The sequence below is a fragment of the Pollachius pollachius genome, assembly GCF_949987615.1.
Source record: "Pollachius pollachius genome assembly, chromosome: 13".
Classification (NCBI taxonomy): Eukaryota; Metazoa; Chordata; class Actinopteri; order Gadiformes; family Gadidae; genus Pollachius; species Pollachius pollachius.
In genome coordinates this window covers 18,024,797-18,041,591 of record NC_136946.1, presented here as the reverse complement: position 1 = coordinate 18,041,591, position 16,795 = coordinate 18,024,797, and the positions used below count along the sequence as shown (strand labels likewise).

General features: G+C 49.1%; 1 protein-coding gene across 2 annotated transcripts; it reads left to right on the top strand.

Moving 5' to 3' along the window:
* The first annotated feature begins 611 nt into the window (after window positions 1-611).
* Window positions 612-16,312, top strand: khdrbs1b (KH domain containing, RNA binding, signal transduction associated 1b). 2 transcript variants are annotated; one of them, XR_013812323.1, is made up of 11 exons: window positions 612-878; window positions 2,037-2,161; window positions 4,136-4,252; window positions 5,892-6,038; window positions 8,702-8,835; window positions 9,804-10,041; window positions 11,092-11,159; window positions 11,969-12,027; window positions 12,474-12,697; window positions 14,987-15,088; window positions 16,221-16,312. XR_013812323.1 is itself a non-coding variant. In XM_079748991.1 (9 exons), exons 1-9 carry the CDS (start codon window positions 785-787, stop codon window positions 12,578-12,580), a joined length of 1,089 nt encoding a protein of 362 aa, XP_079605117.1. In that variant the 5' UTR covers window positions 612-784; the 3' UTR covers window positions 12,581-13,917. The 2 variants fall into 2 exon arrangements, 1 of the variants encoding a protein (XP_079605117.1); XM_079748991.1 differs by lacking the exons at window positions 14,987-15,088; window positions 16,221-16,312 and having other exon boundaries at window positions 12,474-13,917.
* Window positions 16,313-16,795: the final 483 nt, after the last annotated feature.

Below are 16,795 nucleotides of genomic sequence, written 5' to 3'. Positions count from 1 at the left end.
TTAAGTGCTGCTGCTAATATTATTAAAAAGTCATGAAAGCCACTGGAAAATTCAATTAAATCCAATTAAATGTATTTAATTAAAAGAGATGTCCGGTTGGAGGCCACCGTCGTGGCTAGAATGTTCAAAGACAGCTGAAACTCTCTGGACTCCTGGATCCTCTCTTCAGCACCAACACACTCATCACACACACCGTCAGCACCAACACACACACCATCAGCACCAACACACACTCATCACACATCCTTTCCTCCCCTCTCAGCACCGACACACACACTCACCACACATCCTCTCCTCCCCTCTCAGCACCGACACACACACTCATCACACATCCTCTCCTTCCCTCTCAGCACCAACACACGCTCATCACACATCCTCTCCTTCCCTCTCAGCTTCGACACACACTCACCACACATCCTCTCCTACCCTCTCAGCACCAACACATACTCATCACACACACACACCTCTACTTTCCCCATCAGAACCATCGGAGGAGGAGGAGGCGGCTTCAGTAAGTAGGCTCTTCTGAGCTCACTTCCGCTCGCTCAGAGCGCCTCAGTCGATCCGCTCGTCGCTGCTCCCGTTCTTCCATTTGCAGCGCGTCGCTCCACGGAGAGGATCCGCTCCCAGCCCTCGGGACCCGCATGCGAAGCGCACACCGCCCGCCGGATAAGCACTGTCTAGTAACGCAACTGGACTACTTTTTTCTATTTACATTCGTTGTTGTTTTTAAGATTTTGTTTTTGCACGAAACATCGGGACAGAAACTGATTCTAACTACAAAATGGAGAACGACGGCAAATATCTCCCGGAGCTGCTGGCCGAGAAGGACAGCCTGGACGCGTCCTTTACGCACGCCATGAAACTTTTAACCGCAGGTAAAGTGGTCCGATGTGACGACATATGGCCCATAAGGTTCATGTGGGGATGTGTTCAGGTAACGGCGGTGGTGTAACGTAGTGCGGTGTGCGGGTTGTTGTGCATTGGGGGACAGGAAGAGGACTGCCCCGTCTACCGCTCACAATCAGCCCTTTGACAAGCAGAGCCGTGTGTGTGGATGCCCTGCACACGGAAGGACACATCCGAATAGGTGCAATACAGGCTTAAGGAGCAGTGTCCAAGTACTGCAATACAGGCTTAAGGAGCAGCATCTTACTGCAATACAGGGCTAAAGAGCAGTTGTTTTATTGTGTAGAATTGCCTTGCTGAACGGAGGATCTTTTCTCCTACAGAAAATGTTCTTCTTACAAAGCGCCGTCGGCTTGCACCCATGGCGATGCAAGGAGGACAGTCAAGGGGGGACAGACCCCTGGACAGGCGCGAGTCACGGCCGTCTCACTGTCAGGGCGTCACTGTAGTAAAGTACCATGTGCCGTGTTAGTGCGACCCCCCGCTGCTCTGCAGCCGTCACTAGTTCAGTACCATGTGCCGCGTTAGTGCGAGCCCCCCGCCGCTCTGCAGCCGCCCGTGGCAGGAGGCGTCCTGACTGGCGTCCACCCTGGGGCCGCACCAGTGCTGGTGCGCCGTGCAGAGTATTCACACCTGATCAGTGTTTATATATCGGCCCCCGGTAACCCCCCACCATCCGGGTCCTCTGGTCCGGTACCACCACCACCACCACCACCACCACCACCACCCGGGTCCTCTGGTCCGGTAACCCCCGACCTTGGGCTGTCCGTAGCTGTGTGTGCTGGATCAGATGTGTGATAAAAGTGTATGATACCACGGGGTACGATAACAGAGCATCTGAAACAGCAGGGTCCCATTGGAACTTAGCGTGTCCAATCATTCGGTTGGAGAACTTGTAAGTGTAAGGACCTTTTTTCTTCAAGTAAGTCCAGCTTAGTCTGTGAGTTGTATAGAGAGAATGACCAACTTTCCCCGTCAATAATGGATGAATAGTTTGTTGCATGGTTACTAAAGGGGAACAAACACAAGACCTGTTCTGTGTACAGCAGGACAAACCCTGACGTTTTAAATCACCAGTGGCCGCCTCTACGTACGTATCTATATTGATATGTATTCATTCCTTGTAGAGATTGACAGAGTCCAGAAAGACGAGCCTAAAAAGGAAGGGGGAGAGGCGTACCTGGACCTTTTCACAACCAAGAACATCAAACTCAAGGAGCGAGTGCTGATCCCCGTTCAGCAGTATCCCAAGGTAGGCCTCCCCCCAAAAACCACGCCCCTCCACCTCCACCTCCACCATTACAGGAGATCGCAGCCATTCGTTTGTAAAACACAAATAGTAGAATTTAAATTATTTGTTTGGTGTGCGTTATAGTCTGCTGTTGTGCGTTCCTTTCAGGGCGTACAGTGTTTCTTGTTGTGTGTGTGTGTGTGTGTGTGTGTGTGTGTGTGTGTGTGTGTGTGTACGTTATGGGCTGCTTTATGTGTGTGTGTGTGTGTGTGTGTACGTTATGGGCTGCTTTGTGTGTGTGTGTGTGTGTGCGTACATTATGGTCTGATTGGTGTGTGTGTGTGTGTGCGACATTAACTGCTTGGTGTGTGTGTGCGTTATGGTCTTCTGGTATGCTTGTCAGGGCGTACTGGGTAAGTTTGAGAGAAGCTCAGCTCTCTTCCTCAAGCCTGGGTCTTTTCTTCAGCGATTAATGGCGATCAATAGGCCAGTACAGTATTGATCTTATTGTTTGCGCTGCTAGACTTGAGTAACGAGTGTTTGTGTACCACTGTGTCCTGTGAGCGTCTCTGGAATAAGCTCTAGACATTCCCTGATGGGACTGGTTTCAGAGGGGTTTAACACGGTGTCACAGAACATCTGGATTAGGATCTGCTAAACAAGAGGTAATTCAGCGCATATCTCAAAGGAGATCATGGATCCTCCAGTCTCATGACGCACACAAGAAAAATGGTACATGCCTTTTTCTTTAAGAAAGAAAATTATGATATTATATTATTATTCAATAACAGTAACATTTATTGCCAGACAGAAGTACATTAAGTGCATATTATATCATTATTTCATAAAGTGTTCATTTTAGGTTTCATTGATTCAGTCGGCTTTCTGGTTTCAGAATTTTAGTAAATAAACATCAACGTGTATAATATTGGATATCCTATATGGCGTAAAACAAATCATAGCTAAATGTATTGAGGGCAAGACATGCTCTCAGATACTAACAAGGAGAAGATCCATACAGCGAGCAGCCGGTCGATGGCGTCATTAAGAGGTGGCCAGCCCCACTTGTCTGTCCCCTTCCCCAACACGGCCCCGTGGCCTGTCTGTCTGTCTGTCTGTCCCATCTCTCTTAATCTTAAAGTCACTCTTTTTTTATGTATGTTCCTCTGAAGCGAGCATAGGCCTAACACGTTGTTTGTGTGCCGTGTTAATGCATTGCGTAAAGGAATTTATTCTTCCCCCGTTCATTCCTCCAATCTATGGGCGTGGCGCGTGTCAATTCCTACCTGCAGTTTAGTGAGAGCAGCGTCTGAAGGTGTCTAAAAGAGGCAGACCTGGCTGCTTTATCGATATATCGGCCAGATTTGACAAGAGGTCGGATCTCTGAAGGAATCATCAGAAAAAACTCTGATGACAATATTGTATGATGTTGTTAGCTGGACGATATCTGTATTGTATTCATTTTATTTTGTATTATTATTATTATTATCTTTATTCAAGAAAGATCATCTCAAAAACACCAAACACAAAGTCCATGTACATTGCAAGAAAACCTCCATGTTTGAATTCTTCTTCATGAGTGCCCCGGGCCTGCAGAATATAGTCCTCTGATATATATTTCCTCCCCAACGCACGTCCCAGGGCTCCTATTGGCCCCTGTACCTCTCTGTTCGCCAGGAGCCCGGGGCCCATGGCCCTTGTACCTCCGGCTGTGGTCAGCAGGGGCCCGGGGCCCCTGTACCTAAATAAATGGTGACGTGGTCCCCAGAGGGCCCGTGTCACTTGAGGAACTCTCCCCCAGCACAGAGTCACCGCCGCTCCTTATTGGTCCTGGGGGAGCTCTGATCCACCGGCGGCCGGCCTGGTTCAACACCCCCCCCTGCCGCTGGTGCTGTGCTAATTGGCCCTCTGCGCTCATGCAGGGGACCACGTGTCCGTTGGTCGGCCACCGCGCTCACGTCTTCTGTGTCCTTTCTCTCCGCCGGGTCCCTCCAGTTCAACTTTGTGGGGAAGATCCTGGGGCCGCAGGGGAACACCATCAAGAGGCTGCAGGAGGAGACGGGAGCCAAGATCTCCGTGCTGGGCAAGGGCTCCATGAGGGACAAGGCCAAGGTAAACCAGCCCCCCCCCCCCCTCTGTGGGGCCTCCGGGGAGCCTTCCTCCTGCCTGTGGGGCCTCCATTCCTCCTGCATGTGTGGCTGCCATTACCCCTGCTGGTTAAGGCCTTAATCAGGAGTTTCACAGCGGAGGAGTACTGAGGGAATATGGCACGAGTTAATGTTGCATGGGTTGAGATCTAGCATTCTTTTTTAATATTGGAGTAAATAAAAGAATCACGACAAACATCCCATTTTGGGGAAAATACATATTTGCGTACATTGGTTGAAGTGAAAGTCCTACCACATACAAGTCTGCCACAGGAAAGCAGCTCATCATAGCTGTTGCTCAGCCCCACCCGCTCCGTGGTGGTGCACCTGGGGCTTTGAACCCCCCCGATGCAGACGGGGGGGGGGGGGGCGCTGGAAGCAGCTGCCCTCACGCTCCGACTAACCCATCCAGAGGAACACCAGCACATCTGAACAGAGCTCTCTGCTGTAGGTGTGAACCGGTGTTTAACATGTTTCCCACCGGTTGGATGATATGTTGTGAACACATGTTATGCCCGGAGGACGCAGTGTCCTCACTTCAGAGCGTAATGCTCAGGGAAGTAGCTTCATTAAAGAGCTGGGAGGAAAACCGTTAGCCAATCACCGGGTCTCCCCCCCAAAGGAAACGCTGATGAAGAGCCAGCGCACTGCATTAGGGCGGCTCAGAGCCGCTCTAGAGTCACGACATCAGACACGCCGAGATGGTAGAACCAATGGTCTGAATGAGTTGAGTGAATACATTCAGAAAGAGCTCCAAAGAGAGAAAGCACTCGTAACGTTTCACCACGTTTATCATATTCATCTCTTTTGCAAAGTGCTGTTTTCTACGCACAGGATTAAACGCTTCAACATTTCCAGAGCCAGCATGCACACAATGTCCATAAAGATGGGCTCATGTGGTGGTGAACGGGGCTTTTTAGGTCAGTGCGTCCCTAATGCGTCCTGCTGTTGACATCCCTCGCTAGCAATGTGCGTTCGCTGCAGCGGATGCATTACTCTGTCAAAGATCTGGATGGTTCTGAGGCCTCACTCACTCTTAAAGCGACAGTGGCCCAAATCCTCCGTATACAGGACTCAAATCCAACTGTTTAAACCAGATCTTTTCAATACCTATTTGTACTAGTAGTGTTTGTTGGCGATCGGAATTGATATGTTTTCACCGACAATAGCGTCAGTGTTTTCCCTTGAATAGGTCTAGTCCTGCCTTCCAATTTCATCCAAACTTTGTGGTACTTTGAGGTTCACTGTAGCTCTGCAGGGCCCTGAGAGCAGCTGGCGTCCACACAGCCATCCTACCTGTTCATAAAGTCAAGCTTTTTGCTGAACTATATAACAGTATACTATAAATATTGTCAACTGACAAAATTGTCAGTTGACAGTTGACAATGTCTCTGTGTCTAAAGAAACATCTTATTCGAATCACTTTAAATTGATCGTATGTCTCGAGGGCTTCAATACAAGGTGCATTCTGGGATATGTGAGCACATGCTCTCATGACCCTGACCAAACCTGGTAATGAATGCTATGCCTGTTCTTTTTAATTGTGTGTTTTTTGGTTTGGGATGGTCGCTCATCAGTTAATGTGCTGTTGCCCGTGGTTACAGGAGGAGGGCATGAGGAAAGGTGGGGAGCCAAAGTACGCCCATCTGTCCATGGAGCTGCACGTCTTCATCGAGGTCTTCGCGCCCGTCCCCGACGCCTACCTACGCATGGCCCATGCCATGGAGGAAGTCAAGAAGTTCCTTTTTCCTGTAAGTGTGCCGCCCTGCTGGTCTGCAACACTCACTCACAGTGCCCGACTCTCCCATGGCCCAATGGGGAGGAAGTGGTATGTGGCCCCAGAAGTTCAGACAGGACAGACCCACACGGAAACCTCGGCTTGTATTCCAGTCAAATGATAGATGAGATGTCAAGAGCTAGATGCAAGAGGCCTGGTGACAGGGCACTGCGTCACTAAATGTATATACCCTTGACCCTCTTGAGAAGCGACCGAAGAATCCCAAAATGGCGATTAACAGCGCTGAGGAAAAATATTATATATCTCTGTCTCCATTTACTAGTTTGTCGTTTAGCAATAGCTTTAATCCAAGGTGAGTTGGTGGGGGAGCTGGATCCATGGCAGTAGGTTAGGTCATGATTAGTGACCGGGGCCTCCTCCTTCTCCTCCACTCCATGTCCGCCTGTCTAGGGCTGCTCTTCATGCAACGCTGCTTCTGCCTCTCCTTCTTCTCCTCCTCCTCCTCCTCCTCCCCAGAGAGAAGGGGGGGGGGGGGGGGCGAGGGAGAGAGAGTCCCGAGAGGAGTAGGAGGAAGAGCAGTGGTTGAATAACAGCACAGCCTGCTGCTCGCGCTCCATGCTGAAATTATAAATGCACTGGTGCCCTGGGACCAGGAACAGTGCAGCGATGGATGATTTAAACCCTGCAGGGACCGCCATTAGCGCGCAGCGACCAATTAAAAGTGAGTAATGTCCACTGAAGTCACTGGAATGTTTCTCTAAAAACATTACCTGCAGCGTGGAGACCTGGGAGATGCACCGTCATCCAGAGAGAGAGATGGGGAGGAGGGGAGTAGAGATGGGGAGGAGGGGAGGAGAGGAGGGGAGTAGAGATGGGGAGGAGGGGAGTAGAGATGGGGAGGAGGGGAGGAGAGGAGGGGAGGAGGGGAGGAGGGATGGGGAGGAGGGGAAGGATCACAAGGTTGAGGTTGGTTCCCCACGTCCATCGGCTGAAGCGCTTTGTCCAGCACACGAGAAAGAGGTAGAGGAGGGGTAGGAAAACAGGGCCCAACACGTTCCCTGGGTAGACCCCCAGTCTAGTCCCCCACCAGCGCCCACATCACCTCCAGCCGCCCCGGGCCCGGTCTGCTGCCGTCATGTCGTTGTGTTTCATGCTGGGCTCCCTCCAGCGCTCTCTGCCCCAGAGAGAGGGAGAGGGACGGCGTCCCGCTGGGCGTTAACAAGATGTTTACATCCATAGGGTCAAAAGGACGGCCAACGCTTACAAATAAACCCTCAGACAGCCGTGCTAGACGGGTACGGCCAAACGGTTGGGCTGTTTTAATCGGCCCGTTAATCTAATTGATTCATTTCGGGGGCGTGCGTCTGCCTCGATGGCCGTGCGGAAACCTGATTAGATTTAAGATGGGTGTGATCTTTGATGGCCTCCCCCTGGTTAGCCGGGGGGAGGAGGAGGAATAGCCGAGGCATGTCACAGATTCTAAGAACGGTTGGGGGCTAACCCATGACAAGCGCTTGGATTTTCTTGCTGCGTTGAAGCGGCCTTCAGCACTTTAACTGTTTGCTTCCTCATGTCTTGTGTGTCTTCGTAAGTAAGATGATGTGCACTGGCACACAACTCGGGGAAACGCTGAGCTAGTCTGTCGCCATGCTAGCTGCCGGGGGGGGGGTGGGGCCAGATGGATGCTAACAAGCGTGTTAAATGGTCGCTTGCTTCTAGTGGAGCCACTTATAGCAGCTGATGAATCGGTCATGATGCTGGTGGCAGTAGTCCCTCTCTCTACCGTTGGGTGAAATGGACTGGCCTCTGTTCCTCTAACTCTCTGGTAGGGCTCGGGGGCGTTGCTTTGGATGCTGGTTTTCGTGGGTCTTTAATGCCAGCCTGGGAACAAGACAAATCTGCTCTGGCATTTTGCGTTTCGCTCCCTCCCGTTCAGATTTCCAGCCGACCAGACACAGGTTGGCTAGTGGGCGGGTTTAATAGGGTGAGGGGGGGGGGGTTGCCCAATGGGAGTGCCGGAAAGGCATTTTGGCAAAGAACCGAGATGGCGGCCGCTGCTGAGACCTGCTCCGTCGCTCTGATTGGTTGTAGTTCTGTCCAATAGTGTGCAGCAACCGAGTGTGTCCGCAGACCTGAATGCCTGCGGACACACTCGGTTGCTCAGACTCCAGGTTCCAGACTATACGGGTTTGGGAGTTGCTCTGGCAACGTTAGGCTTACGTCATACCATTGATTCATTGCTTTTGTTATGTTCCTGTGAGAGGGGAGACGGGGTCATATGATGTTCCAGCCCATCGTAATGTTAAAGAACATAACCGATAACTGATGTTTATTAAATATTTATACAGTGATTTAACAGGGGAGCATTGGGATTTTGGGTTTTTATATTATATTATTTATTTTTTATGAAGTCATAAAAAGCTGCTATCTTTTCCAAGCATTCCGCTATTTATTGTACAATCCATTTTCCACATCTCACTCTCTATGTCAGGAGTTGTCAAGCTGCTGCAGAGAGTGGATCATCCAGCCTCCACACACACACACACACACACACACACACACACAGACACACACACACACACACACACACACACACACACACACGCACACACACACACACACACACAGAAACACACACATACACAAACACTCATCACCTCTCTTTTGTGTCTGTAGGACATGATGGACGACATCTGTCAGGAGCAGTTCCTAGAGATGGGCTACCTGAACGGGGGCCAGGAGCATGGGGCCCGAGGCCGAGGGGGCCCCCCTCTCAGGGGCCGTGGTGGCCCCCCCAACGGAGCACCCAGGTGAGGGGGGGGGGGGGGGGGGCTCGGAGCTATTCTCTCGTACACCCCCGGCCCCGCAGCACGTGGTCTCTAACCAGGGTCAGGTTGGATGGCCCAGCAGCGTCTGCTGCTCTGCCAGGTTCCACCATATGGTGACCAAATCAGCCCCGTCTTCACCGGCTCTATAGGGCTCTGCATTTACACTTACATTTACATTTAGTGCATTTAGCAGACGCTTTTGTCCATAGCGACTTACCATAAGCACAGTTCGTCGGAAGAAAGATGAACAATATATATCGCTGTCGGTACAGTAAGGATGGCCATAGAACCAATTGCCAAGCACTATCACTTGCTAGGTTATCCCATCCCACGTACACAACAACGATAGCTAAGATAAGATGCTACACAATGCTAAGTACTATTCTAAATGCCAGGACGTACAACATACAATAAATGCGTAAGAGTTTTTCTGCAGATCCCAGAACGGTGACCAGCTCATCCTCCAAACTATTGTTGGCATTGAAGGATGACATTTGTTGTTGACATTGATGATAGCGAGGACGAGTGGATAACTGAGGGCAACCTCCTACCAGCAAGACAAATGGTTCATCCTCTTAATCGCATGTACGATGACAAATTTATGAACCATTTGTAGGAACCTTTTCAGGGTTGCCAATCAGGTTTGTGTATTCCACTGGCCAAAATGCCTCTGACTGCTTCTAATTGGTCATCCAAATGAAAATGCGTGCCCAATGTTTGTCCAATCAGGGACCTGCCAGAGGTGTTTTGTCAGGGAGGAGAGCGGAATATGCAGCTTGTTTTTACCATCTAAAGCCAGATGCAAGGTCACAACATCAGCAATGTTAGAAGTTTAGTTTATATATAGGATGTAGCATATATAGTACAGCGTATATCTGAGTGTAGAAGAGGCGGAGTTACGAACCACTCCTAACGTGCCCTTGACTCCTCCTCCTCTCTGCCTCCTCCAGGGGGAGGGGCATGCCTCCACGCGCCGGCGCCACCAGGGGCCCGGTGGCCCGCGGGGGCCCGACCAGGGGCACCGCTGTCAGGGGAGCTCCAGTGGGCAGAGGCGGGCCCCCGGCGGCGCCCTCCAGGGGAGCGGCCGCGCCCCGGGCCAGACCCCCTGCGGCCGGGCCCCCGCAGAGGATGGCCCTGCCGCCCCAACACCAGCACGCCCCCGCAACGGCCGAGGCCTACGAGGAATACGTACGTAACGCCGCAGCCCCACACTGTGACCCCACTGTGACCCCACTGTGACCCCACTGTGACCCCACTGTGACCCCTCTGTGACCCCACTGTGACCCCACACTGTGACCCCACACTGTGACCCCACTGTGACCCCACACTCTGACCCCACTGTGACCCCACTGTGACCCCACACTGACCCCACTGGGACCCCACTGTGACCCCATACTGACCCCACTGTGACCCCACTGTGACCCCACACTGACCCCACTGTGACCCCACTGTGACCCCACTGTGACCCCACACTGACCCCACTGTGACCCCACTGTGACGACCCCACTGTGACCCCACTGTGACCCCACTGTGACCCCACTGTGACCCCACTGTGACCCCACACTGACCCCATACTGACCCCACTGTGACCCCACTGTGACCCCACTGTGACCCCACACTAACCCCACTGGGACCCCACTGTAATCCCAACCTGACCCCACTGTGACCCCACTGTGACCCAACTGGGACCCAACTGGGACCCCACACTGACCCCAATGTGACCCCAATGTGACCCCACTGGGACCCCACTGTGACCCCACTGTGACCCCTCTGGGACCCCACTGTGACCCCACTGTGACCCCACTGTGACCCCTCTGTGACCCCACTGTGACCCCACTGGGACCCCACTGCGACCCCACTGTGACCCCACTGTGACCCCACACACTGACCCCACCCTTGAGCGGTGCAGGTCATCCAACATGAAATGCCGATGCTTCTGTCCTGGTTGCCGTGGTTCACAGTGCGAGTGACTTAAGGAACAACCAGCAAAGTGGCCAGTTACGTTTAGCAAGACGTTAAGAGTAAACAAACCAACAGGCAGTCAATAAGAGCAGCTCTGATTGGAGGAAGGAGACATGGAGGAAGGAGACATGAATGCTGTGGACGGGGGGCCCGTGCAGCCCCTCTCAGCGGGGGCCGACCTCTTAAGGGAAGGGTTTCATGTCTATTTTGGTCTACCATGGCGACCTTTACAGTGTGTGTGTGTGTGTGTGTGTGTGTGTGTGTTGCCCTCCCCAGGCCTACGATGAGAGCTACACGGAGCCGGCCTACGAGTCGTATGACAGCTACTACAGCCAGCCGCAGGCGTGAGTACTGCCAACACACCTCCCCGGTCAGAGAGCCTGCAGGCACACAGAAATACATCCATTTTTTATTGATCTTATTTTAATAGTATGATTATGTATTTCATATTTAGCATTTAGCAGATGCTTTTGTCCAAAGCGACTTGCATCCATTGGCACACACATTCACACTCAGCTAGGAGGAGCAAGGGATCTGACTGACCTGCAACCTTCCGGTTACAGGTCAACAATCTCCACCTCCTGACCTACTGCCAGCCCATGTTTAACTATGTTTGGATGTGCCGTTCTGTTGGTGTCAGAGCGGGAGAGCGTTAGGGTTACGGTTCTGTTGATCAGTAGAGCACGAGGTTAAGGTTAGGGTTAGGGTTCTGTTGATCAGTAGAGCACGGGGTTAAGGTTAGGGTTAGGGTTCTGTTGATCAGTAGAGCACGAGGTTGAAGTTAGGGTTAGGGTTCTGTTGATCAGTAGAGCACGGGGTTGAGGTTAGGGTTAGGGTTCTGTTGATCAGTAGAGCACGGGGTTAAGGTTAGGGTTAGGGTTCTGTTGATCAGTAGAGCACGAGGTTAAGGTTAGGGTTAGGGTTCTGTTGATCAATAGAGCACGAGGTTAAGGCTAGGGTTCTGTTGATCAGTAGAGCACGAGGTTAAGGTTAGGGTTAGGGTTAGGGTTCTGTTGAGAGGTAGAGTAAGGGGTTAGGGTTAGGGTTCTGTTGGTGTTAGAGCACGGGGTTTAGGATGGCCTTAGCTCTCCTCCCCCACCCTCCTGCTTTTTAAATCAATCCCACGTTTCCCTCCCTGTTTGTGGTGCGGCAGGGAGCCAGAGTATTACGACTACGGACATGGGGAGACAACGGAGACGTATGAATCCTACGGTAAGGGCATAAAAAGACATTAAATACCATTGATTACTATTAATTATACATGAACAACAACTGTCTGCATGAGAGCTTTGCATCTCTCTACGAGCCCATGGTGAACTTGCTCCTCTTTTTGACCTTTGTGTGTGTGTCTGTGTGTGTGTGTGTGTGTGTGTGTGTGTGTGTGTGTGTGCGTGCTGTGCGTGTGTGTGTGTGTGTGTGTGTGTGTGTATGTGTGCGTGTGTGTGTATGTGTGTGTGTGTTTGTGTGTATATGTGTGTGTGTGTGTGTGTGTGTGTGTGCGTGCTGTGTGTGTGTGTGTGTGCGTGCTGTGTGTGTGTGTGTGTGTGTGTGCGGGCTGTGTGTGTGTGTGTGCGTGCTGTGTGTGTGTGTGTGTGTGTGTGCGGGCTGTGTGTGTGTGTGTGCGTGCTGTGTGTGTGTGTGTGTGTGTTTGGCCACAGGTCAGGACGACTGGAACGGCACCCAGCGCGCGGCCCCTGGGAAGGCCCTCCCCCCCCCTAGAGCTGCCAAGGCGCCGTACCGGGAGCACCCGTACCGACAGTACTGAGGCTGGACTCTGGCCCCGCCCACCGTAAACAGCGTTGCCCCTCCCCCTTTCCCATAAGCCACCTCACCTCCTGACTGTCCACGAGGCAGCTGTCGCCTTTAAGCAGCTTCGACAAAAGTAATTGTTCCCTTTTTAAATCTTTACTTTGACCTCTGTTTCTCTCCTTGGTTGGCGTTGTGCCCCGTTTACCACTGGATTTATCCCCTCTCACAAGATGAGCCAAAAAGAGGAACTGGTTTTGGGGTTTGACAGCAAAGCCCTTCTTTCTGCCAGCCCCCCCCTCCCCCCCTTCCTTGTAAGGGTACCTTCCCACCTGCCGCCCCCCCCAGCCTTCCCGTCCAGAGAGCGGGACGGTTAGGGAACTTTCAGCGCCTCTCCGTCTTCTTTCAGCGTTTGGTTTCTTTGTTCCTCTGTATTTATTCCCTCCTTTCTCTCTGGCTCAGTGAAACATTGCTGGGTTGTTATTTCATCCTTGATCGTTTCTTTTTTATTATTATTATTTCCAACACCGTATTGAAGTCGATCTTTTTTTAGTGAAGTTTAAGTGGTTCCTAATCTACTTGTTAAAAAGGAAACCATTTAATTGTTTTCTAAAAAAAAAGGAAAAAAGAAAGAAAGAAAAATCTGTCCAGTGCGTTGCAGATTCCCATTAGGCTACATTTCAAAATTCTGTTTTTAATACAGCCTAATAAAAGTCCTCTTTAAACTTCAATTATGTAATGTAGACACAAAAAATCATGAATTAAAGTCATAAGACCTGTTAATGGCATACAATTCAATTCAATCAATTCTTGATAATTACCATTTGATTTTAAATAGCTTAAACAAAATGATGGCCATTTAGACGCAGGCAGCAATATTTTGTCATTGTAGAGTTTTGAAATATAGCCCTTATTGACACTGTAGAGATTGATTGTCCTGATATCCTTAATTTGCTTGTGGTTCAAAGTAAATTCTAAGCCGCTGAAGACAAAATGTATAAATGATAATTATTGATGTAATTAACAAGGCCCAGAGGCCCTCTGTTAGATAATATTAATCCAGGTCTTCACAGTGTGGTTCTGATCTATAAACTGCATGCTTAAACAACACAAAGGAGCATTGGGACATAATATCTCCACATGGGTCTTCTCGTTCAACAGAGAAGGGATCCTGCAGCTTAAAAGAAACTATTGTACATATTTAAAACATCCAAACTGTTCTTGCCAGTAATATCTGTACCCTCTCCATTAAACAAAATGCATTATGCTACATGTGTAAGCTTGCCTAAATAGGTAACTAAATTTGTCCAAACGATGTTTTGCAGCAGTTTGTCAATAAAGCTTAGTTTTTTTTTTAATGAAACTTAACTTGGTTCTTTTGTTTTATTGTCATCTTAAAAAATGGACCTTTCTTTAAATAACCTTCAACAGACAAATTAAGCTATTTTGATTTTGTTTTATTTCTTATTCCCCAAAAAACGAAACAGCATTTTTTTTTTACAAACCTAAATGAATGTATTGGGAGGTCTGCAAACTTTAACCCTTTCAAAATGATGTCTGGATTTAAAAGCGCACTTAATCTCTCTCTTCTCTTTCTATACTTTTTTAAAAAGGAGCCAGAGGTTCTATAATAGCCTGGATAGCTTCCTAATGTGTAGAATGTTCTAAAGCATTGAATGCTGGGTATGTATAAGACTTTTTTCCAATCCTACCTCACATGTGGTCGTTAAGCGATAACAGAATTTGCCTTGGTAAAGCGACCTGGAAACCTAAGTGGAGACCGAGCGACCACGGTTAGGTTCATGGTTAGAAGGCTGCTGGCGCGATGGCTACTCTCAGTAGGGATTAATGCAATGCAATGGAGAGGATGGTTTAACCTAGAACACGCCACCCTAAAGGTAACCCTAACCCTAAATGGTCATTTGTTTAGTGTGTTCATCCATTGACATAAACTTTCTTGTATAAATATGTGCCAATTTTATTTAAAACTGTAACAATAGTCAATACAAACATAACAAAAGTATCAACATTAAAGTAAGAGTAAATTAAAGACGCCCGACAATGTAACGTTCAAATATCATATTGTAGTTTTATGTAATAAAATAAAGCTGTCTACTAACCAAACAAGATATTAGTGTTAAATAACCATACATGGTCAAATAGTGTACATGTTCAACACAGTTAGCATAGTTTTTACTCTGCAATGTTGCTATAAAGGTCGCACCATGTAATTGGTAGACATAGATCTTTTTGATTAAAGTAGTTCTTATACCGATGCCATCCAAATAAATCCAACGCCAAACAGGAGTTGCATGTTTACCATACTCACCTGTAGATAATGCATGACCCGGATGTCCCTCCCCCCCTTGTGTTCCCAAATGCAACAGGGTGTTGTTGTTCATATGTTGTTGTGTTCCTTTCCCAGGCCGTTGCCCATGGGTTGCCATGGTAGCCACCGCCGGCCAAGGCTGGGCTGGTCTGCTGAGTGACACGGGGAGGAGACGTGGGTCAGGAAGGAGTTTCCTAGGTAGGTGCCCTTTAGGAACGCCCACTCCTCTGGTCTGTACTGTCTCTCTGGTCTGTGTCTAGTATATCCAGCGTGTACCTGGGCCCCAGTGGTTGGGAGACTGCGGCGTTCTGGACGTTGATCAAAGTCCTGCAGTGTTGGTTATATTCAGCGATCGAGTTGTAAAAAAAAGCCAGGGGGGATGGTGTATTTTAACTTTTAGGGACAGATCATTTGTGCTGATAACAGCGCATATAGTGGGAGACCAATGGTGTGATAATTATTATTATTATTAGTAGTAGTATTATTATATTATTATATATTTTTTATATAATAAAAAAATAAAATAAGAGCGATGACTACTGTCGTCGCTCTTATTTTATCCCCAAAAATGCAGCTCATCGGACGAATCACACGATTCGAGGCATGCATCACTTTTAACGATTTTAAAAACTGATTCTTATTTTTTTTTTCAAAAATGCATTCGGCAGAGAAAGGAGACTACCGTTGCTCACAGGTTGGAATGAAAGGGAGAAAAGGGGACAGAGTTGCAGAGACAGCTTCACGCTACCAGCGTCTGTCTCGTACGGTGTGGAATGAGAGCTCATGAAGGCACTATTGCGCAAGTACGCAGGCGCGCAGCAAGCGTGCCTGCGTTCTTGCGTAATAGCATACTGCCCGAGAATCCAGTGTCGCTGTCAAATCTGTCCCTGGGAAAAGTGACGTTGCGCCGAATTGAAAAAGGAAACCGCTATAATGAAATAGCGGTAATATTTCCACATTAATTGATAAAATAACAGGGGATGGAAAGGGGGGATGGCTGTTTCAGAAGGGGGATGATTTTGATCATTTTAATTCCAAAGGGGGATGCCATCTCCCCTCATCCCCCCTCAACTCGAGTGCTGGTTATATTGCTTTGACACCAGGAATTCACCTGGGAAGCCATCCAGTAATATGTTTTATGTGGACTCTGTGCACGGGACTCGGGGAGTACTTGGGCTTTCTTGGACCTATGAGTTTCTGCTTTTAGTTTAGGTCAACGGCCACAGAGATATCAATCATAACTTGAAGGTGAAGCAAAAAGGGAATTGTGCTCCGTTTTCCTTTCTGCAGTGTGACTTTGATAAGCTTTTTTGTTTCCTGTTTTCTCCAGAGGTTGCAAGATGACTTCAGGAGAAGCTTCTGGCGGAGACAAGGGAACATCTGAGGTTCCAAGAGGTCAGCAGAGGGGCCCTCAGAACCCAGGGGCCCACAGAACCCTGGGGTGGGGCAGAGGGGCCTCAGCGTAGCTACAATGGAAAAGCCTCAGCTGTGCGGATCCATTGGAACAGAGCTAAGGACTCTCAGAGCGGGAAAATGGCCCGACTGTTGGAAGAACTGTTGCATCTGGATTCAAAGCAGACAATAGTCTATTTTTGCAAGAATGTATTAATACTTTTTTTAGTAAGTATTTATTTTCTTTTTCTTGGTTTGGAAATAACGTTCATGGACCCCCCCCTTGACCCACTCCCCACCCCCCCTACTGGCCCCATCGTTAATTAATCAAATTGGGTAACACTTTATAATAAGGTGCCATAATAAATAGCAAACTAGTCATTACCTAACCCTTTGTTAATATTTGTTAATTGTTACTAAAATATCTATTTAGCACAAGATAATAGTTTTTTCATAATTAATTAAATATTAGTTGTTTGCATAACCCTAACCCTAACCCTAACACATGGCCCT